The following is a 25,546-nucleotide window of genomic DNA, read 5'->3' on the forward strand; positions in this document are numbered from 1 at the left end:
TATTTAAGTGTTTTCTTACCAATTGCCCACATTTCTGTAGTAGATGCATGTTATTTAGCAGATCTGTTAAATGTTGATGCCCCTTGCACCATTTTAATGAATGCTGTAAATGCATTAGCAGCCATGATTGGAAGGAACAGAAAGAAAATCAACTGCATTTGTTTTCTATTGTCAACATGGGGCCAGATCTAAGGTGTAGTAATGGTGATTTCTACCAGTTCCTACTGTTGTGGGAGGGAACATTTTCAAAAGTGATGTAATGGTCAGAATACTCTTTCTTTATAAGTTAAGGGGTTCTAGAGTTGCTAGTTGAACATACTTGCATTGTCCAATTGTCATGTGTTTTTAATCACTTAACTGTTTTGTCTTATCTGTTGCCAAATTATATTTGATGTTTGTTGTTAAATGCAGAAAAAAAAAAAAAACAGTGATGAAACCAAAACATGCAAGCTTTTTGTTTTTAAGAATGCTATTTAAGAATATTAAAAAGTTTATGACTGTTTTGCTTAATTTTTGGTGTTCCTTTATACATTCTATGAGTAAATGTGCGCTGGGCTTAATTTTAGATATGTTTATGCTCATTTCATCCTTTAAATTGGATTATCATTTACTTAACATCTCTAAAACACTAATAATTTAAAGGTATAGCGGAGGATTTTTTACTTCCGGGTGGATCACCTATACTATTGGTCCTCCTAATTGTCAATCATTCTGGTGAATCAATCAAACTTTTCAAAAAGTGGAGAGGGCGGGTCTTATCTAAAATTCAGAAAGATCATCCGCTATACCTTTAATGCTTAAATTCTTTATCAAATCTCAGAATTAATATTCATTTAAAATCCAATATCCAATAAATATTGTGATTGTGATTCACCATTTGACGTTTATAGATGAATACAGCTCCTGGTCCTTGTGCCGCCCAGCAGTGAGATTACAGCACTCTGTTCCATAAATGATATCCCTGGGGCTCTAGTCTTGGCATGATAGAAATTATCAGTATTACATCCTTCAGAATTCTTTGAAGTCCCCTTTATCTTCTTTTCCTGATATGCATTATCTTAATTACCCTGCCCTTCCTGCTTCTGTAGGTCACCATCCCGATACAACTGTCAAACAGGTTAGACAAGTCTGCTGTACAGTATTACCAGTTTATTATGTGGCCGATGAGGTAAATTATGTTCAAACTCTGTATAAATCATATATTAAAATTAAATCAAACACAGATGACAACATAAAGGAGATCCATTTACTTTATTGTAGCAGGCACTTTACAATGATCCCCACTCCCCCCCTTTGGTGTACATCACTGGTTCCATTATTAAATTTCTGCACAAAAACAAAATAGGAGTATTGGACAAAGATGTAAATTAAAATAAGAAAATAAAACTGATTAAATCTTACTAATCAAATGTACTGACTCGCTTTTGATGCTCACACTCACCTGATCTTTATTCACCTCATGTTACTTATAGCACGTACACCGGGATTGTTTTGTTTTCCATTTTTTCCCTCAAAAAACCATGTCGGATTGAAATCTTTTTTTTTTATGCCAGTATATCATAGAATAATTTATGATATATTGACATATGAACGTTGCTTCACTTTTACACAAGCATATTTTTTTTCAGTTTGAAACAAGTGCTTTGTTGTTTCTCTACCGTTTACAGTTTTTTTTTTTTTTTTTTTTTCTTCATCAGGGCAGTAGCATTCAAAACGATGGTCTCTTGTTCTTTCCTTTAAGTAACAGGCAAACCTGCCTCATGTCCTCTGCGTCTCTTAGCGACATTTTTTCCAGGTCTGCTCAGGTAGTCATACAGTCTTCCTGGCTGTCAGAACTCGAACAATAGAGCCTAGTCCTCCAATGGCAAATGCCTGTTATAAAAGATAGGGAGAAAAAAAACATGCATCCCACATTAAAGTTACGTTTTATTCATGTTATATATAGCCCACTAAAAATGTATATTGCATATCTGATGGTTTTGTACCTACATTGTGAACTACTGACTGAAACATGACAAATTGCGTGAACAAAATTCTTGGGTTTACCTTTTCATGCCACTGCAGCAATATGGCACTGCTATTTTCTACGGGCCTCTCAAAGCCTTTGTAGATATACTTCATAAGAAGATCGACTCCATTCTTGTCGAGAGATTTAACAGCGGGCTCTATATCGCTGCCCTTAAATGATGTCAGAACCTTCAATACCACAGTCTGAGCTCTTTCCTGGGAATGAAAGACAGAAAAGATGGCGTGTTTCAAGAAACTGTGCAATCTGTGCTCTATATACTTCATTGTAAAAATAAGTTTTTGTGAAAACTGTCTGTACCTTTATTGCAGGGTTCTTGCTGTTGATTGGAGGGTTCCTAAGAGCAATATGAAGGGCTGCCATCATGTCCCCTGTGCATTAGAGCTGGTTAAGGAAGACAATCAATAGCCTTAGCTCTAATCATACAGTAAATTAAAAAATGAAGCTTTAAAATTTGCATAAGCTGACTAGGGGGAACTAGGTTTCTCGGATGAAGTTGCCACAAACATATACAAGCACACTCAAGCTGAACCCTAAGGAATTTTCTCAAAACAAATGATTCTTTTAGACGGGACTAAACTCTCAGGAACACGGATGATTGATTGTCTGCTACGCCGAAGCCGCTTGCCACTACATTCTCCAACAAATGTGAATGACAGTGCATTAATATGAGAGATAGACGGCTATCCCTAGTTTAATTTCAGTCTCTAAATGAATTAATATCAACTTTTAATCTAACTACTCAAATTTTAGACGCTGTGACCTCAATAATAAAAATAGAAAGCCTCAAAATAGAAGCAAAACAGAGAACACTCGAGTCTCAAACCACTCGTCTTCAGCGTCCTTGTGTTCCAGAATATTTTCTTCTTCATCTGGGAACTTCTTGGCCCCAGATGTCCTTTTCTCTTGCTGTGCTGAGGATGTTCCACTTAAGTTTGGAATTACATATCCATCACCGTATTTCTTTTCTAAATTAAAGCATTGTAATATGAGTGTTCGTTTTTTAGTTGCAGTATAAATTAACATTTCACTCTCAACTATTCAGAAACAAAATAAAGACATTCATTAAAATAAGACATAAAAGGAAGTCACGTTTTCACGACAAACACCATGAAAGATTTTACCAGATGGATCTGTCCACATGTTTTGAATTAAGTTGTCAGAGACACCCTAATATTTACTGCTTAAAGACAACCGAACACACAAAATAACCAGTCTCAGAGAACCAAAAATGAGAATTCAAAAACATCTAATAAACACTCCACTCTGGAACATCCATCCATTAAAAGTTTGGGGTCAGTAAGATAGTTTTTTGCAAGAAATGAATGATTTTATTCAGCAAGGATGCATTAAATTGGTCAAAAGTGACATTAAGATATTTATAATACTACAAAATATTTCTATTTTGAATAAATGCTGTTATTTTAGAATCCTAAAAAAAAAAAAAAGTGTATCATGGTTTTCACAAAAATTAAGCAGCACAACTTTTCAGAATCGATAATAATGGTAAATGCTTCTTGAGCAGAAAATTTGCATATCAGAATTATTTCTGTGACATGTGACAATGATCATGTGACACTGAAGACGGGAGTAACGATGCTGGAAATTCAACTTTTCCATCACAGGAATAAATTACATATTGAAATATATTCAAATGGAAATTTTTTTTATAAATATATTATACTTTCTACCCCGCATCAAGAGTGTGGTAAAAGCATGCCATGTACTGCCAGGGATTCATTCAAAACGCCAACAAACTCAACAAGGAGCATGTAAGGTTCCTTTGGGACCTCTTGTTTTTCAAAGTGCAGCTCAGCGCTCTATAATAACATCTTGCAGTTCAGCAAGATCAAGCTTTTTGCATTCTGCCCCACTGCACAGAAGTGCTGCGAAACAAGTCAGATACTGATGCCCACCAGTCAGACAGACCATCACACTCAAAAGCTGCACATCTAGCCTGAAGGTCTCACATTAGAGGACCTTCACGTGATACTCGACTTCGTCCATGAAAAAGGTTAATGAGTGCTTATTACAGGTTTGAGACTGGAACAGTGAATCTCCTAGTTGTGGCATGTGAGAGTAAACTCTGCATAAAAGATTCAGTCTCACGGGTTTCAGCTGTTTCACCAAATCAACTCAAGATAACATCAGCAGGAACTTACTAAACCAGGTACCATGGTAGAGCAGAGAGGAAGAGGAAGCCTGATGCAAATCAAGAGGTCTCAGGGCAGTGGCACAATGAGGGGAGAAGCCACGAGGTGACGGGCCTCAGATATGGCAGCCAAATTTCATTTCACATCCTGCCAGGTCCAAATCCCAACCCTTTAGACAGCTCAGAGAGGGTAGTAAATCACATTATTGGCAACAACTTTTCATCCAAAAACTAGAGGACATCATGTTCAGGCACATTTCACCTGTGAGCAAAACTGCCACCATGGAGATCACAAACAAACAGGAAGATCACAGAGACAATCACACCATTGTATACCTCAGCCTATACAGTACGAGGAAACAAATGGCAACGTGACAATAGCGTGTGGATTCACAACCCTCCTTAACAGGTTTATTTACAGTGACACAATGCAGACGACTGTTTGCTTCAAATGCCTATTATGATGAGCGCAGTCTAGCCTAATTGGAACACTGTGACAGAATGATGTATCTGAAATGTCAGACCGCTCTTGTTCTCAACAGCTGAATAAATTAATACAAGAATACATTATATCGTATCATATGAAATAAAAGTTGATATTCAGTCAGTTGAATTCAATTTTGAAACACAAGCCACTTGAGAAACATTTCACTGCTTCTAAAAACATAGGATCTGCTACCCATCAAGTGTTGAATGCAAATTAACTATTTTTATCCTATTGGTTACATTTGAAATCAAAGGATATTTTGAGTTTTAAGGGTCTAAGAAGACTTTCTGATATATTTTATACAGAGTTCTCAAGTATAAATAATTTCATTTTTACTTGCCTGTTGTAAACATTCACATGACCCGAGCGGTTACTTCCAATTTACTTCTCTAAAAGGTAATGTCTGTCTGTTAAAGCTCCATAAAAGGTATTTGAAATGTCATAATAAAAATTGTGTAAAATTATGATTTCTCAGTCTCATAAAAAGGACACATAAACATGTCAGTGGTCACATTATGTAACCAGTGGAAAAACAGTTCCATTTAAAATAAGTAACTTATGGATTTTAATGTAATGTTACATTAAATGATCCCCCTCACAGATGACTACTCAAAAAAGTTGATGTATTGTTTGCATCTTTCCTTATTGAGCAACTAACCTTTGGGAATTTATAGTTGTTACCAGGCATAAAACAAGCTTTCACTAACTTTAAAACCTTTTAAAAATGACACGACATTTGTTTCACTGGCCTATCCAAAGAGTATATATATATATATTAATTTTGCTAGCCAGCATTTTGAATTAAATTATATCAGCTATAAAGTTAACTTTCATCTATAATATTACGTAAACTATAATTATTCTAAAATGCTGTTTTGGTGCTTAAGAAACATTTCTTACAAGTATCAATGTTAAAGCTGCTTGATATTTTTATGGAAACCATGATGCATTTTATACTTGTAACTTATAAACTATAACAATTGTGTCGTTGCAGCTTAAATGAACACAAAACAACGCGATGTTAAAATCTTGTAAACAAGGCAGCACAATCATCACGTCATCATGCCCTAGTACTGTACCGAGCGGGGCGCGCGCTCATGTCACACGGGCTCACGTTCATGTCTCAATCCCAAAAACGTTGCGCTCATATTAAAGGATATTGCCTGATAAGGTTGTCGACTTCCGCCGCATCAGGTCCTTGTTGGTCTGCAGCCTCATCGTGATCGTCCACGAATTTATTCTCGTCGAATTCATCAATGTCCACCTTTCTGAAGCGCGAAGACAGCGTGTTCTTGGCCATCGGGGCCAGTGTCACTCACCAGCGGTCCCGTGTGCTGTAACAGCGTCCGTGCTCCGATGGGAGATTTCAGTCTCTGGTTATAGTCGACGTCAGAGACACCACATTTAAAAATACATCCAAAGATGGACGAATAGATTAGTCAAAGTGGGTTGCGTTCACACACCAGCACATGAGCTGTTTCAGTGTATACCGATGATGCAGAGCTGCATATTTAATATGAAAGGTGTGATAGCAAAGCTTGAGTTCTACTGCCACCTGCTGAGTAGGAGTGTGTGAAGTGATTTTACAGTTAAAGGAACAGTTCACCCAAAATTAAAACTGTCAATATTTACTCTGGACAACCAATATTCACTTTCTTTACGTCTTTTTTTCCACAGCCAAAGTCATCATTCACTTTCTTTGCATATTTTTTTCCACGCGATGAAAGTGAATCCCTTAAAGGGATAGTTCACCCAAAAATGAAAATTTGCTTTCCCTCAAGTTGTTCCAAACCTCTATGAATTTCTTTCTTCTGCTGAACACAAAATAAGTTGTTGAACACAAAATAAGATATTTTAAAGAACGTTTTTAACCGGACAGTTGCTGGGCCCCATTGACTTCCACAACACTATAGAGCTGGTAAAGGCCTCATTATACTTCTGCGTCGGACCTACGCCGGAGCCTATAGCCGTAGGCAACGTGTTGGTTTTAATTTATACTTCTGTGTCGTTGTCCGCGTTGACGCGCACCTAGGGAGCATGTGAAACCCCGAGGGAGGGGTTCTGGCACACCAATCACCGCGCTTGTGTCCGCGTAGAATTGACGCGTTGTTACATTTTTGGAGAGGTGCACGGTACGCGCGCTACACACAGCCTACGATGTAGCTACGGCGGAAGTTCGACGCAGAAGTATAAAACAGGCTTAAGTCCCGCCCATCCGTAAAACCCCAAGTGGACCTCTAGGTTGAAAAATCGTCAATGCAAGTGAATGGGAGAAAATAATTATTTTCTGGTCCCGTTTGAATTGTGCCATGAATGTGAACATGTGTTGTTTGACAGTATATGGTATGATTCTTCGCCTAGCAGTTGTGGAAAAGACATAACGAGAAAGACTACATGTCGCCTATGTGACGTCACCCCATAAAGTTGACTTACCCGTGGTTTTCGCCAACCTCAACGATTTTGTCCTCTCCCTGAAAGAAGGCGGTGAAGTGCACCAAAGACACAGTCATGTTTAGCGGGATCCGTGAGCTAGTGTCCGTGTGCGAGTGGTGTTGACGTTTCAAACGCGTCGAAAGCAGCGAAGAGTTGTAGTCCACAAAGTGCTCTCACACAAAGTCTAACCGTATCAAACTTCTACCCGCTAAATTGTAGCATTCTTTACACGAAAAGTTCTATAAAAAATTCACAGACAACATTATGTTCACATTCATGGCAAAATTCAAACGGACCAGAAAATAATTATTTTCTCCCATTCACTTGCATTGACGATTTTTCAACCTAGAGGTCCAGGGGGATTAGCGGAAGGGGCGGGACTTACCAGCTCTATAGAGAGCCTAAGTCCCTCCCCTTCCGGTCGACCACCATTGGACCTTAGTTCGGAAAAATATTGTATGGTAGTCAATGGCGAGAGACAACAAATATTTTGATTTCGTTTGAATTGTGCCCTGATTTACACATATGATGTTTGTCAATTTAAAAGATGCATTTTAAAGTCAAGAAAGTCGCAGCTTGATGTAAAACTGCTGAGGTATAAGACTGTGAAAATACGTAATTACAAAGACTACAAACCCAGAAGGCGCACATGGGACGTCATACCTTTTCTCTCAATGAATGAAGCTAACTTTACTGAAGCTAACGTCTGTCATTTTTCTATAGTCGTACATTATAATCGTAACGTAACACCATCATGCCTGAGTGTTTTGAGCCAGAATACACACATACGTACGGTGGCCCAGTAGTGCACAACACATCGAAATGTAAAAAGCAAACATAAGTTCACAACACAACGGAAACAAGCCACAACACAACGAAATAAAGCCACAACACAACGGAAATAAGCCACAACACAACGAAATAAAGCCACAACACAACGGAAAATCTACAACACAACGAAATAAAGCCACAACACAACGGAAATGCTCCCGACCACTAGAGGGCTCTCGGAGCCCGGTAAAGTTAGTTTTCCTAGCCATTGTTCTATAGAGTCAGCAGTCTTAATATATCAATACCACGATTAGTTTTAACAGTGTATAAAGACATAAAATATTACTTCAAAATAACCTACATGAATTATAGCTGCGTATTTGATTTATACTCGAGAACGCTTGGACGCGCTACCACAGCGCATGATCCATAAGGGAACGTCTGGCAATTCCATCAAGTGGTTAAAACGTATAATTTATTATAATATAATTTGATAAATAAAAATAAAAAACATTTGTTGAAATAGGAAGGTATTGGCACAATTCCACCTATAATAAGTCAGTCTGGTCACTAGAACCACAAGCTTTGTGACATGATAAAAGAAAAAAAAAACTTTTACAGAAATTTCCTAAAAAAAATGTTTACTGTAAATACATGAAGGGTATTGGAAAAAAGTCACCTGTATTAAGTCAGTCTACTATCAAATACAATCAAGCTTTGGATTTTGAACATGTCTGTTTTTGAATGTTAAAAGTAATTTTAATTAATACAAATTATACGTTTTAACAACTTGGAGGAATTGGCAGACGTTTCCTCTGGGATCAAGCGCTGTGGTAGCGCGTCAAACTAACTTTATCGCGCTCCGAGAGCCGTCTAGTGGTCGGGAGCATTTCCGTTTTGTTGTGGCTTTATTTCGTTGTGTTGTAGATTTTCCGTTGTGTTGTGGCTTATTTCCGTTGTGTTGTGGCTTTATTTCGTTGTGTTGTAGATTTTCCGTTGTGTTGTGGCTTATTTCCGTTGTGTTGTGGCTTATTTCCGTTGTGTTGTGGCTTTATTTCGTTGTGTTGTGAACTTATGTTTGCTTTTTAAATGTCGTTGTGTTGTGCACTACTGGGCCACCGTACTTACGAGCAACGGATCTTGTGACGTACATAATGGGAGACGAGAGATGTAGTTCATTGAGCGATTTTCACATAAAACTAAATGTTACTCTTCTGTTTTATGACAAACTGCGACTTTTTCTTGACTTTAATAATTACCTTTTAAATTGACAAACATCATATGTGTAATTCAGGGCACAGTTCAGACGGAATAAAAAGATAAGTTGTCTCTCGCCATTGACTTCCATACATATTTTTTCCGAAATAAGGTCCCATGAGCCGGAAGCGGAGGGGCGGGAAGTCAGTTGGACCCATCAACTGTTTGGTTACTGACATTCTTCAAAATATCGTATTTGTGTTCAACAGATGAAAGAAACTCATACAGGTTTGGTACAAAATGAGCAAGTGATGACAGAATTTTCCTTTTTGGGTGAACTTTCCCTTTAAGTGACATTTTTATCTAAATAGCTCCACAGTGGAGAATTTTTTTGTCGACTGAAGTTTAGCTTTAAGTTAACTAATTTAAATCCGAATTATGCCCAGTAAGCACATGTGTTTTACTCATGTAAAACGTATCTGGAATGGAATAGTTTTCATTAAAACGTTTTTAAAATGTTATGTGTGATATAAGTATTTGTTCAATTCTTGGTCGCAAACTGTAATCGGTGGAAAGCACACGGGCAAAATTGTTCAACTAACCAGTAATGTATTTTTTTTTTTTTTTTACTTTTCCTTTTTTTTTCTTTTATTAATGAAATAATATAATGCAGCATAATGCAACTAACTATTGCTGAGTATTTCACGTCCTGTGATGATATGGCACAGACAGAGTGATCTTTTGAATACATTAATAACACAGACCTAAATATTACAAATTTATGGTAGTTATATTATGACATCTTTATTATGACATCAAGATAGTCTGCACATTATTAGTTGATAACTAAAATACGCCAACAATTGTTGACTTGTCAAACAAAAGTTTCGAATAGGGCATACTATACTAACCCATTCAATGTTTAAAATAGGAAAACATGAAACGGGTCAGTGAATTATTGTGATCAGACAGAATGTGAAAAAGAAAGGTTAAAACGTATTAAGGAAGTGAGAAACATGGTGATTTACATTACATGATCATTTAATATAAAAAGCCTTTTGAAAGAGCATGCAGAACAATCTAAAATATATAGTGCTATTAAAAAATATATGAAAGAAATAGGATTAGACTGCAGAATTTAGTGTTATGTATTTTTTTATTACATTTAATTGAATTTATGTTAGCGTTCCACACTCCAGTCCAGTTGGTGGCGGTAATGCACCGAAAGTTGGTTTGCCAACACCATTATAAGAAGAAGAAGAAGAAGAAGGCGTTTGTCCCATAGATATATTATGTCTATGGTTTGTCCGCTAGAGGGCGCTAAACACGTCGCTTAATTCTGAGTCTGCGCAGCCAGCATGTTATTAATAATTTTACTAATAAAATATTCACAGATGGTTCTAAGAACCCTAAAAATGGACATACAGGTGCTGCAGTGTACATCCCACAATGTGGAAAATATATCAAGAAAAGAACAACAGATAATCTTACAGTTTATACAGTAGAACTGGTAGCCATTAGGCTATACTGGAATATGAGAATATAACCCAAAAAATGTTTTAGTTGCATCTGATAGTTTGTCTGCACTCACAAGCATAAAATCAGGGAAATCATGCAGGCCTGATATGCTCATTGAAATATATAAAACAATATACAGATTGCATAATAAAGGGTTGAGTCTATGGTTTGTTTGGGTTCCTGCACATGTTGGTGTGATGAAAGGAAATGAAGAAGTGGATATGTTGGCTAAACAATCTCTTAAATCACCAACAGTAGATCTGCAGATTGCATTAAGTAAAACTGAGGCTAAAGCAATCATAAAAGATCAAACTCAAAAAATATGGCAGGAATATTGAGATATTAGTGATACAGGAAGACATTTAGTATTCAAAGCTCTGTTGGCATGAAAAGGGAGATGAGTAAAAAGCAAAGTGAAGAAAGGATTATCACTCGTCTCAGAGTAGGACATACAGGGCTCAACAAGACACTTCATCTATTAGGTAGACATATAAATGGAATGTGTTTACATCGCAATCAACCAGAATCTGTCCAACATGTGAAGATGGATTGTTATGTAACCTATTTGAAAAGGAAAGGAAGGAATTAAAAGAAGTAGGACTAGAAAAATTAAAACTAAACTTCACTTCACAGCATTGAGGAAAATACATATACAGTTAATATATATATATATATATATATATATATATATATATATATATATATATATATATATATATATATATATATATATATATATATATATATATATATATATATAAAAAAAAAAGAAAAAATGTTCCCACTCCCTTTCAGTAGGTGGTGGTAAAACACCTAATAAGCTGGTTTGCCAACCGCCAATAAAGACATAAGAAGGAGAAGAAGAAGTATGTTTATTATTGCCGCCATATTGAACTGGCTGACAGAAGTAACGTGTTAAATCGAAGACGACATCGAAAATTCATATTGATATATATTTATTTTTACTTAATTAACATTAAGTTTATTATTTGAATTTAGGTCTGATTTGTAGTCTTTTCTGCACTGAGAACAATGGGGAAGAGGTATTACTGCGACTACTGTGACCGCAGCTTTCAGGACAACCTACACAACAGAAAGAAGCACTTGTTCGGCGTGCAGCACCACCGGGCGAAGAAAGCCTGGTTTGACAACTTCAGAGGTACTCGGGGTGCCTTTTGTGTCCCCAGTCTAAACGTACTGCCTTAAAATGTTGAACAATATAAACTTTAAACCTGTCTTAGTCATAAATAACACAATTTGAATTCTAAGCAAGCATTATTAAAAAATAATTGAAGACATTTTACAGGATTTTGAACCAGCATATATCACAATTTTTCATATGTTCCCAGGCCCGTGGATCCCAATTTCATAATTAAGACACTTATTATATATTATTTTTTCCAAATAAGTTTTTTACATGGTTGGGTATATCAACAGTTATGATAATATTCAATTAATATATTCTTTTCAGTTATTACATTTATTTTTGCAATTATAATCAAGGTGTTTTACCGATTTTCTTTTTCAGATTTGATGTGGTTAACCTTATTATGTCAAAAAATAAAAAACAAAATTACAATTTTAAAAACCATGCAATTATTTTTAGATACACAATTATTTTAGCTTATTTTTGGCTGATTTTAGGTCACAATGTCCCCTCAGAAGACCTAACAGTGTGGACACTGAAGAGTGTACATAATTGTGAAAGCAATGTATGTTTAAAGTTGAAGTAGTGTAGTTAAAGTTCTTTGGCAATGTTTTACATATTGTTTCTAGTCCAGTTCAAACTAAAATAATTATGTAACCTTTTTGTATGTGAGAGATAGAAAATTATTATTATTATTGCGTCATAAAATCAGCAAAAAACATACAAATAATTCAGTGACAATTAAAATGAACTGGAGAATCAATAATGCAGACAGTATTTTAAAAAGTAAACATAAATGCTTTTTAGGCATTTGAATCTGAAAAATGTAAAATGATGTGTTTGTGAGAGGTACAATTCACACACAATATGCACATTTTCTGTAGTTTTTAGTATTAGTATAATACTAAATTAGTATCCATTAGTATTTGAAACTGTTGTTCATTTGTCCCGAACAGGGTGGACATTTTTGATCTTCCATTTAGTTTATTTTGTTTAATAAATGGTTAAATGTATTTACCCAAGCTTGACCAAAATCATTTTTCAAATGTTTTACATCACCCTATCATGACTACACGAGAATGTCTTTTAAAAACTGAGTCTGAATTTCTACATTTTATGATGGCCAAAAGGCACTGATTCAGGGATGACCCACTCACATAAAACAACACACACCTGCAGGAGGTTTTAGAACAATTATGTTAAGGTAAAGCACTTTTTTAATTTGTAATTTTTATTTTCAGATGTTGCCACAGTTTTAAATGAAGAGCAGACAAAGGAACCCTGCAGAAAGTTTCTTCAGACAGGTAAGACGTTTGACAGAGTAAAAGAAGATGTGTTGCTTCTTTAGTTAAATATGTTTTCTTTTATGAACCTGACAGTGCGCTTGTTTCTCTCACTGCCTTTCAGGACAGTGTGTATTTGGTCCAAACTGTCGTTTTTCACACATGTCTGAGAGCCACATGCAGATGCTGGAGCAAAAGATTGATGGTGAGGTGCTGCAGTGATCTCCTGATGCCTTTTAGGTGTATCAATGATCTTTAGAGAAGGCATGCTTAGTGCTGATCAGGCTGTTGACATACACTTATACATTTTCACAATTTGTTAAACTGAGTACGTTGTTGTAATTTCCTGTCAGACGAAAAGCGACGGAAGGAAGACCCTGACCAAGGTAGATCATCTACTAAGCGCAGCATTGATGAATGGCTCTCCAGAAGAGAGAAGAAACGAGCTGCTTTGACATCAGGAAGGTAGGGCTGGGTAAAAAAATATAGATTTCTCGATTTTAATCGATTCTCATTTTTAAGAACCGATATTCTTGGTATTTAAGAATTGATTAGTCATCCTGTTTTCAGTTGATGAATGAATGGAACATTGTAGCGTGCATCCCATCCAATAAACCGCAATAATCTTTGTGCTTTGTTACTACTGATATGAAACAAAGTCTTTCAAATTGCAAACATTTTCTTACGAAATTCAAAAACATAAATACCGTTTTGGCTCTGTGGTGTGAGATCGCTCTGGCGCAGCTCAGCTCAAGAGAATTAGCAGCGCGGAGCGCACATGATCTTCTCTTCCGCCTTAATAACACCAGTTACAGCGCGAAATAAACTTGAATGAGCATCTGAAAGTGTGTTAAAAGATAGAGTACAACTTCTCGAAATCCGTATCATGTCGCATGGAATCGCTCAATCAGTGTTTTAACCACGGAAAGACGCCAGTAAAACAGCTTGTAAACAATGTCATGTAACGTCACATTTACCTCAGAAAAACCATATCCAGTGACCATAAACTCGTTAGTCAGCTAGAAATATTAACTCTAGACAGGAGCATTTTGCTAAATATATGCACCATATTACATATTCATTATGTTCTTCAATATTTAATGCATGTTTGAATAAATCTGGCAAGTTTTTATGACAGCCACCATTTAAATGTTTATATTTCATATAACTTTATTATTAAAAAAATAAATAAAAGTTTAATTTAAGTATTTGTATACTGGCTAGTGAAGTCGAGTAGTCTACAACTGACTTCCATAGTTTACAGGATTTGTTAAGAGATTTGTTTTCCTTGAGAAAATTTGCCATACTTGTACCTGATATCCAAAATAATCAACACTGAATCGAATCGAAATCGAATTGAATTGCAAGCTTGTGAATCGAATTTGTATCGAATTGTGAAATTTGTGTCAATACCCAGCCCTAGTACTTAATGCAGGACACTGGACAGAATGGTGATTCGGAAAGGCTGGTTTGTTTCCAATTAATGTTTCATTCACTAAGATGGGTTATCCGGGCTCAGGTTTCATTTATTTTGAGTTTGATGTTGACAAATGATCAGTTCTCTTCCTCGATCAGTTCCCTGGCTGAGATTCACTGGAGGGGTTCTAGTTGGAAAGATTTTTTTTTTTTTTTTCCAGATGTTTTTAAATATAACATCTTCTATAATAACATTAAACAAATTTCATGTTTCTACCCCCCCAAAAATTTCTTGAACAATTTCAAAAGATCAGTTAACAACATTTATGAATTGTGTGTGTGGCACAAACATGTTCATTCAACAGATTGAGATAATTACCTGTTTAACTTAATTTAGGCCAAATTTAAGATACATTGTGTAAGATTCTGCATAAGTGGTGCGTGCAGAATTGAACAGGTCACACACACATTTTAAATACATTTAACCTGTCCTCAGGTTACAGAAGACCGTAGAATGTTTTGGATGGCTACCTCTCAGTTTAATGCTCAGTTAAATCAACAATTATGAAACGCATTTAAAAGTTAATCTAGTTTTAAGCGTAAAGGAAGCTAATGTGCATTCTAAAAATCAAAATAATTTTGATAGTAATATATATATATAATAATATTAACTTATCCTTTTTCCTAAACAATGGTTCAAATGGTTGAAATGTGATGCTTTTATCATTTTATAAATCTTTTTTTTTTTTTTTTTGAGGATGTGACCATAGACATTGAGTTTTTTAAAAACCATGTTGCTGCCTAAACATGTTCAGAATTTAAAGGGTATTAATGAGTTGATCTCCCCCTCCTTCTCACAACCTGTTTCATCACATGAGGTTATTATGCTGTTTTTACTCAATGAGCTGGAAATTGAAAATCACAATTCTTTTGTTTAAAACCGATCACAATTCTGCCACGATTCTGAATTGTCAGCTATAACGTAATTTGCAAGAGGTGATGACAAAATGTTAGTTGCTGCAGTCTATTAAAAAAAAAAAAAAAATTATTTGAATGAATTATTAAAAAAAATACTTTTTTAAATCTATTTTGATCACTGCTGTAGACTTCAGTGTTTATCTGATTATGAACTATAAACTTTTATCTCAGTACTTCTGTGATCATTTGAATTACTGTCACAGAAATAATGCTACTTTTTGTAAAGCTATATCATACCTATACATGACAGCTGCTCTCTCTGGGCCAGCACCAACGCTGATTTGAATGATCCACTGTAATCGTAGCTATGTTTGTCAAATGTTTAAAAGACGTAGCTGATATGTCAGTGTTGCATTGTTTTATTTTTTTTATATATATATATTGCACTTTGTTTTTGTGATGAATTTGTATCGCTTTTGTAGGCTATTGAGTGAATAAAAGATAGAGATCCCTTTCATTTCCCTAAAAAATCTAACCAATTTGAACTGGAACACGCAATATATTTATATTTATATTTATATATATATATATATATATATATATATATATATATATATATATATATATATATATATATATATATGATAATTAATTTGAAAATTTAATAATTCTCCTAGACAAAAGAAAAACTCCTATGTTATCTGTTCTTTGGTGTTCAGTATAATAGTAAATACAGAGAGACTTTTTACAACCAGTTTTGTTATGATTGAACATGTTGCTTATCTTTATGTATGAGGAATTCCAGCTGCTTGGGTGCAAGTGTGCTTCAGAGCATTCAAAATACATGAACAATCTTGTTTTAGAGGTCACCTTGACACATTAAAGTGAGATGCCTGCAGCTGTTTCATTTGCATAATTACCTGCATATAGGTTCCAATGGTAGAGAATACGCACACATGCTCTTGAGCTCAGCAGTTTAACCTGTTACTCCTTTTATTTTCAGAGTTTTAAAGATAGAAGAGGAAGAATGCACTGAGAACATCGAGATTCCTCCATATCTGCTGTCTATTCCAGATCTTCCTCCATCTCTCCATCCCCCACCAAATGGTGGTTGGAAAGTGACACAGCAAAATGAATGGGGTTGAAATGGAGTTTGTAAAAAATCCTTTTTAAATGCTTTTTTCCCCCAAGAATATGCTTCTAACTGTTACTGCTACAAAGCCATTTTATAATTTTTTTGAAGTGAAAACAATGTGCGTATTTGTATGGAATTATACAGTATAGCAATAGAAATGAAGGTGCATGCTGAAAAAAAAGCTTTTTTTTATAGATATATATTAAAAGTCCAGTGCTATTAATTTCATAATATGGAGTTGTAATTTGTGTGTCTGTAAAGGAGCTCAGGTAGGAGTTAACATAATTGGTTGCTTTATCAAGAAGTTGAGTGTTCTCAGGCTGAACGCTGTTGTTTTTGTCTGCCTTCTGTGGTTTAGATTGAAATTCAGATGAGGCAAGCATTTTCAATTTAGTCCTGATTGCTTGTTGCAGGGACATTTTGTACTGTTTGCTTGTATGGACTTAGTAAACTCCCGTTGTCTTCACTGATGAATGTTACGCTAGACTGTGATGTGTTAGATTTACAGACCTGGTGATGAAAAGTCCTATTAGATACGTGTTGGAGCAAAGATGAAATTAGTCGTTTTTCTGGTCTAGTAGAGTTTAATAACCAGCATCAGTTGTATACAGCACATACAAAAAAAGAAAAAGAAAGATAGCAGACCTGTTCCACCAAAGCGTGTATTTTTGTGGAAATGTGACCAAATGCCTTGCCTCTGATACTCACAATCTGATTTTGCTCTCTCAAATTCAAGAATGTAGAATGTGTTGAATAATGAAAAGACCAAAGAAGAAGCACCACTGTTTTAATTCAGTTGTTCACATGGTACATTTAAATGTAACATCAGCACATTTTTGGCACATCATAGATTCAAGATGGTTTTCTAGGGCTACATTGATGCAATATAAAGTTACTTACATTGTATATATTACTGTTACATCACTACATTAATAGAATTAAGTGAGCTAATTTGTAACTGCCAATGTGTATCAGCCACTGTGTAGGCAAATGCAATAGATGTCATTTAAGTAAATGTGCTGTAATTTTTCCATGTGAAATAAGTTGAATTTTTATTAAAGAAATATTGGGAAAATACAAAAATAAAACTATATTTCATATAATTCTAGGAGTCTTACCCATTTATTACTCTGATTGAAAAAAAAAACATATTGCCATGTTAAATAATAATAATATCATTATAAGTGTAAAAAACAATTTGCACAGCAGGTCACATGCTTGAGCTTTGGAAATCAAAAGCATGATATGTTTCTGATGTCCTGAAATCAGTATCTCAATTTGTATATCACAGTAAATTGCCATCAAAAAGCATAGGTTGCATATTTTGAGAACAAAGGCTGACTTTAACATTACACAATACAACATCAGAAAATTACAAATGCATGCAACTGCAAAGAAACAGGTTTTCATCGTTGCTTCTTGCGCAAAGGTTGTGCCATTATGTCAGCATTACCTTCATGTGTAAATGCAAGTCAGAATGTCTGAGTTTGCTGATTACACAAAAAAATACCCTCTGTAATGTATAGTATTAATAATATTTCTCTGAATCAAGTCTTAATGATATGTTTCACTCTACAACCTTGTTAAACTAATGCAATACTCTCATAGTTTTAATTATAAGCAGTTGCAGATCCATTTAAATGCTTACTCATGACAGACATATATTATTGTTTTTCAGTCAGAGAAAACGTATTCATATCAATTAAGTGTCATCTGTGGTATAGCACAAACACATGTCAATTCAATACTGGGAAAGTGCACAAAAATATAGACTTTGGACTTCAAACTTAATACACACATAACAACACCATCCAACTTACTGTTTAGGCACTGAGATTACTGACAAATGCATAAATTACAGATAGATGCTGGATGCATACATTTATTTCTGAGTATGCATAAGCCAAATATTGCTTGTTACCATTAAAGGAGAACTCCGGTCAATTTTAACATTGAGCTCATTTTTTTGTACATTTGGAGTGCTGTCAATACAGAGAACAACGACAAAAATCGGTGTTGCCTACACCGAGTTATTCTATTTAGAATTAAGATATGTATAAAAATGATGTTATTTAAGCCAGCGCAAATACCTGTGTTTACATCCTGTTTTCGGTTGAAGTCCAAAGCAGTCGATTGCCGAGTTCACGCGCATAGGTTTAGTTACCTATGATCACGCGCGTGAACTCGGCAATCGATTACTTTGGACTTCAACCGAAAACAGGATGTAAACACAGATATTTGCGCTGGCTTAAATAACATCATTTTTATACATATCTTTCACATCTACTGCAGTCAGATTCACTCGTGTTCACTCTGAAGGAATAACTCACATTTTCTGTGCACTTGTAATGACACATCAAGGATGTTAAGAGTCTAAAAGCAGGTTTAGTACTTGCCCCATTGAAGTCAACAGGGTGCAAATTTTAAAAATAGAATAACTCGGTGTAGGCAACACCGATTTTTGTCGTTGTTCTCTGTATTGACAACACTCAAAATGTACAAAAAAATGAGCTCAATGTTAAAATTGACCGGAGTTCTCCTTTAACTCACACCAAACTTAAAGCTGTTAGGTTCAAAATATTACTTTTGAATAATGTGGTTCATTCCCTTTGAGTTATGAATGCGTAAACCTAAAAGAAATGAAAGCTTTAAACTTATCCTGTAATTGTCTTGTTGACCAGGATAATGTGGAGACATATTAGGGTAACACTTTGCAATAAGGTTTCATACTTTAGTTAAAAATAAAAATCCTGTCATCATTTACTCACCTTCAAGTTGTTCCAAACCTATATGCATTTCTTTTTTCTGAACACAAAAGAAGATATTTTGAAGAATATGTGTAACCAAACAGTTGATGGGCCCCATTGACTTCCATAGTGTGGAAATGTTATGGAAGTCAATGGGGACTACCAACTGTTTGGTTACACATATTCTTAAATATATACTCATACAAGTTTGTAACAACTTGACGGTGAGTAAATGATAACAGAATTTTAATGTTTTGGGTGAACTATCCCTTTAACATGAACTAAGAATGAACAATACTTCAAAAGTATTTATCTTAGTTCATTTTTTTATTTCAGCATTTACTAATACATTATTTTAAAAAAGTTGTATTTGTTAAGTAAGGGTTAATGCCCGACGAGGGTGTCCATTGTCAGGTATTAATGGACGACGGCGAGGCGTGAACCGCGGAGGACGGTTGCCTCCGCCGAAGTCCATTAATACCTGACAATGGACACCTCGAAGGGCATTAACCCGCTTATTCCATGGTCACTTACGAAAGAAAGAAATATTTAATCAATTAATAATACTTTAATGTATTTTAGAGTAAAAATCGTGAGGGTTTTTATTTATTAAGTCGAGCGCACTATTTAATATCTCCCGCAGCGACCCGACCGCAGCAGTTGATCAGTGAGTTTGAGCCAGCGCAATCATTTAGAACTGTCATCAGGCAAATTGACGGGACGCCTTTCCTAGGTGTACATTATCACTTTTTAACGGACACCCTGCAGCCAATCAGAATCGAGTATTCACCCAGACCATGGTATAACATTAGTTAATGCACAGTGAACTAAAATGAACAAACATTGAATGACTGTATTTTTATTAACCACCATTAACAAAGATTAATACTGTAATAAATGTATTGCTCGTTGTTATTTAATACATTAATCAGTATTAACAAATGAAATCTTATTGTAAAGTGTGTTACCCATATTAGGTTAAAAGTAAATGATGTGAGAAAGTTAATGGCGTGATTTATAAATTAAGAATTTAACATTATACAGATTACAACACCCCAAAACAATGAAAACCACACATTGTTGAAGAAAATAATGATAATATTGATACAGACTAATAATTTACTGACAACACTGATGTTATCAAAATGCTAGGAAACATTTCATGCAAATATGTAATCATATGTATTAACACCCAGAACAGTTATATTGCAGGATATCGACAAAAACATTTAGCCTTGTGTGGCACACTATCTGAATAGTCTGTAATATTCAGGCAAAATTAATAAAAGATCTGTCAACAAACAATCCTGAGGGTCAAGACTGGAAGAAATACTGTTTTTGCAAGTTAACAAAAGACAATTGCACAGGTTAGAATCAGTAACACTTTGGGTTGTCACCAAATGTACACTATTTTCCATCACAGTTTATTACTGGTAAATTTTCTAGTACATTCATTTCTTTTTTTTTAATTGCTCTGAGCCTAACTACTCTTGGTGACATAGACAAATATTATTTCATCTGTCATTTCTTTCTGTATAAACAAATATCCCAAACGGTGAAACTGGTGTTTGGGACCATGTTTGTAAAATAAATCTACTGTATCTAAAACTATGTACCATACATGATCCGCACAACGTTGTTACAAATTGTGGAAATATTTGTGTCAATGTCATAATGTCATGTTATATAATGACTCTGACACAGTGTTAATATAAAGTGGATTACAACTATACAATATAATAGAATATTTTAAGTATGATGTGCTACATTATAATAGATGTCTACTTTGTAACATAAGCCAAGGAAACGTACTATTTTATAGGACAATGATCATTACTAATTGCTCCTGTTTTATGTTTTTGTTTCAACACAATAATGACCATGACACTTTTAAACTATATTGTTTTGGGCTAATTCTTTTTTTTTTTTTCTTTTTTTTTTTTTTTTTTTGCCTGTCCAACAACAGTCTGTCTTTACCTTGAGTTTATAATAGACTGAAAGTGCAGCCTTTGGTGTTTCTGTAAAACTGTGATCATTAGAAACTAGTTACATTTGGACTTTTTTGCATTTTTACCTTGTTCCCTTTCATCAGTCATTTGTTGTCTTAGAAACAGATCTGTTCATTTCATTCCTCTTCGAAGCATCTGATTGGCTGCGATGAGCATGACGCTGATGATAAATGCAATGGCGAAGGCACAAATCAAGCTCTTGCGCACACAGGTGTGCTTGACTTGTTGCATGGGACTTGCTTTGAGGACAAGTTGAAGAAATATAGAAGAGAAAAGATTATTATAGATGGATTTTTTTCAACAGATATATATTTATAAAACATCGGTACTTGAATCTGATTGGTGATATAGTCCAACAACTCTAGGACTTTTATCTGTTTGTATCACTCCACTTAAAGTAGACTTTTCAGTGCCTCTTTCTTTAGGTTACATAGTTTCACCAGTAGGTGGCGACAAGTGAATGTCTTTATAAGTGAGTCAATGATTCTGTCGCTGCGTCTGAAATCACATACTGTGTTGTAGCTACAACATTTGGTTTGAAACTTTTTTCATGACCATTAAAGAAGTATGTTCTATATAGAATGAATATAGGATAAATGAAATTCGGACGTACTACATCTGCGAATCCTCTCCAGTGGCCTCGCGGGATAGTGTTTCTCATAAAGTGTTTCTCAAATGCGCACTTCAGAATCTTGGTGGAAGTAGTAGATCATCCGGGTAATTTTCGCCTACTGTTTTTTGAATAATATGTGTTTGGACGTTCTAGTATGCTAATCTGAATTCAGCCTGAATTCATTCTTTATGAGTGAGTCATTGAATCATTCATTCAACAAATAAACGCTAGAAACCGAATACAAACTTTACGCGAACTTGCAAATCAGAACACTGCAAATATTGTGTTTAAATTGTATGCTTTAACTTGTTGTTTCTTAAGCTGTTGTATAAAAGTCTAATCACACTCGCAATCATACTGTAATTATCTGGCTGCTGTGGCCAACGTTATATTTCTCAACTTTGTCCTCAAGTGGGTTTTTTTTTTGTTGTTGTTGTTGCTATATTTAGATACAATATGAGCATAAACTTATTACAAAAAGGAATAAAAATTTAGCAGTTGCTGGTATTCAGTAAAAAATGTTTTTCTACCAAAGAGTACGAGGTGTGCAAGTTCTCAATTGCAGATACACTCAAGTTCATTTGCAGATCCACTCCCCACTTTTTCTGTTTCAAACAGATTTATGAGCCCCTTTATTTCCCCAGGACTACCAACAGCATATATTTCAGCTAAAAATAGACCGTTTTTCTACACTACAGCAATGGCCTCAGTGTCTTGGGTTTTTAATGGAGTTGACAGACAATTTTGATTGACATGATAATGCCCAGACACTTCATAATGAAACGGATGCGTGGGCACACACAGTGAGCGCATATGGTAGAGGCAAACAGGTCAAGGTCAATGTACCATGTTTGTCACAATTTTCTTATGTTTTTCTTTTCTTCTGAGAATTGTTAATGTATGAATACTTACTGTCAATATCTACTTGGCACTCGGGGCTGTTTAAGTGGCTCTCCTCTGTCATTATAATGTTCTCAATGTCTTTCATAGTCAAATGGTCACAGAAGGTGTCATACAGGAGTCTCTTCAGCTCATCCACAGTCAGCTTTTGCATGTCACACTAATGACAAAAGGAAAAAGAAGAGTAAAAGTGACCTTTTCATTAAAGGAACAATGCTCAAAATTCGGAATGTTCCTGTAAATGATTATATAACTACTATAAATGATCATAGGCTAATGCACAGATGAGTTATACTAAATAGCACATTTAAGAGAACATTGCCTTTTAATGGACTGAAGCAGCACTTTCAACATTCATTTTAATTCAGTGCTATTACTACCAAAGGAATGTCAGCAAGTTAATTGTAGAGTGTGAATAATATATGAATAATCTGCTTTTCCACCTGTAATCACAGTGCGTCACAGGACAATGGGACAAAGTAAAGCTGAAGCCAGACAGAACTAATCATTGAGAGTGACTATATATGGGGGGAAATAATTGAGATCATTTCAAAGAAAACCTCCACACCTTCCAGAATATGGAGTCAAACTCGGCTCCGTGGAACCTGTCAGGCATACCAGCTGAAGACAATTTTGGTCCGAGAAGTGCTACGAACTCTTCAAAGTCAACCTGACCATCACCTGCAAAATAAAAGATACGAAACACACGGACCAGCTTCACTGTTACCTTTTCTTGTGGGAGATCGTAATCTTACGCTGATCCAGCAGAACAGCCAGACTCTAATCTTTGAGTCGTTATCAGAAACATCAGGCCTTTGTTCAATGATTCACAATATTGAATTGTTTTGCTCTCGCAGTTGTGTTATATCGAATTTGCAATTCCACCATACCTCTCTGATAAATGTTCCCATAACAGTGCATAGATCTAATCAGAACAAGACGAATTAATAGTGATCCAGAGAATATCACATAATTTAGTTAAGAATGTTGTGCTGAAATGTGCAGAGCTTGTGTGGCCAAAACATGAAATGTTTGTGAGGGCTGATATACCATCCATGTCCAGTCTTTGGATGATCACCTCCAGCTCCACTTCGTTCGGCATGTAACCAAGAGACCGCATGGCCACTCCCAGCTCCTGTTTGGAGATGAATCCATTCCCATCGCGGTCAAACACCTTAAAGGCTTCACGGATCTCTGCAGATGCGCAAGATACAATGCATACAATGCCGTAAACTTTTCGAATGATTCTAATATTAACGTTAACATTAAGTATATGCCTGATTGGAAAGTTGAACCACTTTCTGACTTCCTCTGAATTAATTACAGGGGAAAAAATTAGATAAATAAGTGCTATGAGTGAGTGTCCTTTAAATATCAGGAGATAATCCAATAAAACATTAATAACTGTAATTAAAAGTCATTAATAATAGTCACAAGTACGGAATTTTTTTTATGGAATTCTGAAAATATTTTCATTTGACAAGCCATATTTTCATTTGCCATGACATCCTCATAGTAAATATTATAGATTAAATGTCTGTTGGGAACACTTTTTGGTGTAAATACAAACTAGCCTATATTTGTTCAGCTAGCATTGTGTAAAAAATAATCTATACATGGACACAATGGACTACAATATAGCTAAAGCAGACATGAGATTACATGTGGTATCTGATTTCATATTCTAAAACAAAAAGAAAATGCTTTAAAGAAAATCCCCATATCACTATATATAATTAAGGAAAAATGAAGAGACAGGCCTTTATCTCTCAGGAACTGAATGAGTGTCAGTTAGGTCTGTGTATCACATGCATGCACATATTGGAAGGCTGTACACAGAAACAATATGTATAAAATCACACAAAATGTGTTCTCTTGAAGACACTTGATTGGACAGAATTGAATGGTTTGTCAAATAGTTTACATTGATCTTATATGATGTGAGCATCAAAATGATTAGCAATTTGTCATTTACTAAATGTGACTTTGTCAAAAGATTCAGTATTATTTGTAAATGTTGAATTTCATTCATTTGCGACATTTGTATTTAGATATGAACGCCCACCTTCACCCTTCATATTGCAAGCTTTGCACTCCATGTGATGGCGTTTGTTCAAACGCTCATTTCAAAACAGCATAATCTAAATGAAAATATGCACAATTCGTAGTAGCCTATACATGAATAAAATAAAATAAAATAAAATAAATCAGTAGTGTGAAGGACAAAAACAAGCACTTTCTTTATTGTGGACAGTCGAGGCTGCCACAGGGCGCTCTCCGTGGTGCTGAAACCCAAATTCACAAAGTACTATCCCCACAGATAACGTCTCCGTTCAACTTAAAATGAAATACCACTTACCCTCCACTTCATCCTCGGGGAGGCTGACAGGAGCCCTGTAGGAGAGGATATCTGGAATAGAGCAAAGTCCCCTGTACATGAACCTGGAAGTCACAGCACGCACGGGCATTTCTGCGAGGACAAACCAAAGCTTGTATCCTGATCTTCATAAAGCACCTGTAGTTCGGCCACTGCAACTTTACCACAGAGGGCTTTTTGGAAGCTCGAAGCCAACAATCACAACGCGTGTCTGATTCATCTTCATCCTGTCTTATTGTGGCCCAGGTGCGATTAGTCACTCTGCACATTCATGCAGAAATGATCATTCATTCGATCGATTGCGGATTGCATTGCATCAGGTGCAAAAACTATTGCCATATGATTTCACCAAACATTCAAGTATTGCCATTCAGACGGAGCTTGTATGGTACAGGTACGCGTATATTGCGGGAAATG

At 35.4% G+C, this 25,546-nt stretch overlaps 3 protein-coding genes across 5 annotated transcripts; 1 reads left to right on the forward strand and 2 right to left on the reverse strand.

The window, feature by feature from the left end:
- Positions 1-1,232: 1,232 nt before the first annotated feature.
- Positions 1,233-6,173, reverse strand: arpc5lb (actin related protein 2/3 complex, subunit 5-like, b). The gene is made up of 4 exons (XM_081364706.1): positions 5,825-6,173; positions 2,327-2,398; positions 2,047-2,223; positions 1,233-1,872 (listed from the first exon to the last, which is right to left on the reverse strand). Exons 1-4 carry the CDS (start codon positions 5,963-5,965, stop codon positions 1,810-1,812), a joined length of 453 nt encoding a protein of 150 aa, XP_081220832.1. The 5' UTR covers positions 5,966-6,173; the 3' UTR covers positions 1,233-1,809.
- A 5,254-nt stretch (positions 6,174-11,427) lies between these two features.
- Positions 11,428-17,618, forward strand: zmat5 (zinc finger, matrin-type 5). 3 transcript variants are annotated; one of them, XM_081365150.1, is made up of 6 exons: positions 11,428-11,491; positions 11,584-11,743; positions 12,973-13,035; positions 13,139-13,219; positions 13,368-13,479; positions 16,352-17,618. In XM_081365150.1, exons 2-6 carry the CDS (start codon positions 11,617-11,619, stop codon positions 16,491-16,493), a joined length of 525 nt encoding a protein of 174 aa, XP_081221276.1. In that variant the 5' UTR covers positions 11,428-11,491; positions 11,584-11,616; the 3' UTR covers positions 16,494-17,618. The 3 variants fall into 3 exon arrangements, with proteins under 3 accessions (XP_081221276.1, XP_081221275.1, XP_081221274.1); XM_081365149.1 differs by having other exon boundaries at positions 11,428-11,450; XM_081365148.1 differs by having other exon boundaries at positions 11,453-11,743.
- Positions 17,619-21,350: 3,732 nt separating this feature from the next.
- On the reverse strand, positions 21,351-25,220 carry cabp7b (calcium binding protein 7b; the record flags this gene model as incomplete). Its single annotated transcript, XM_081364599.1, has 5 exons — positions 21,351-21,474; positions 22,761-22,912; positions 23,321-23,433; positions 23,803-23,946; positions 25,112-25,220. 5 exons carry the CDS (start codon positions 25,218-25,220, stop codon positions 21,351-21,353), a joined length of 642 nt encoding a protein of 213 aa, XP_081220725.1.
- Between the last annotated feature and the right edge of the window lie 326 nt (positions 25,221-25,546).

The sequence above is a fragment of the Scardinius erythrophthalmus genome, assembly GCF_964197995.2.
Source record: "Scardinius erythrophthalmus genome assembly, chromosome: 5".
NCBI classification, from domain to species: Eukaryota; Metazoa; Chordata; class Actinopteri; order Cypriniformes; family Leuciscidae; genus Scardinius; species Scardinius erythrophthalmus.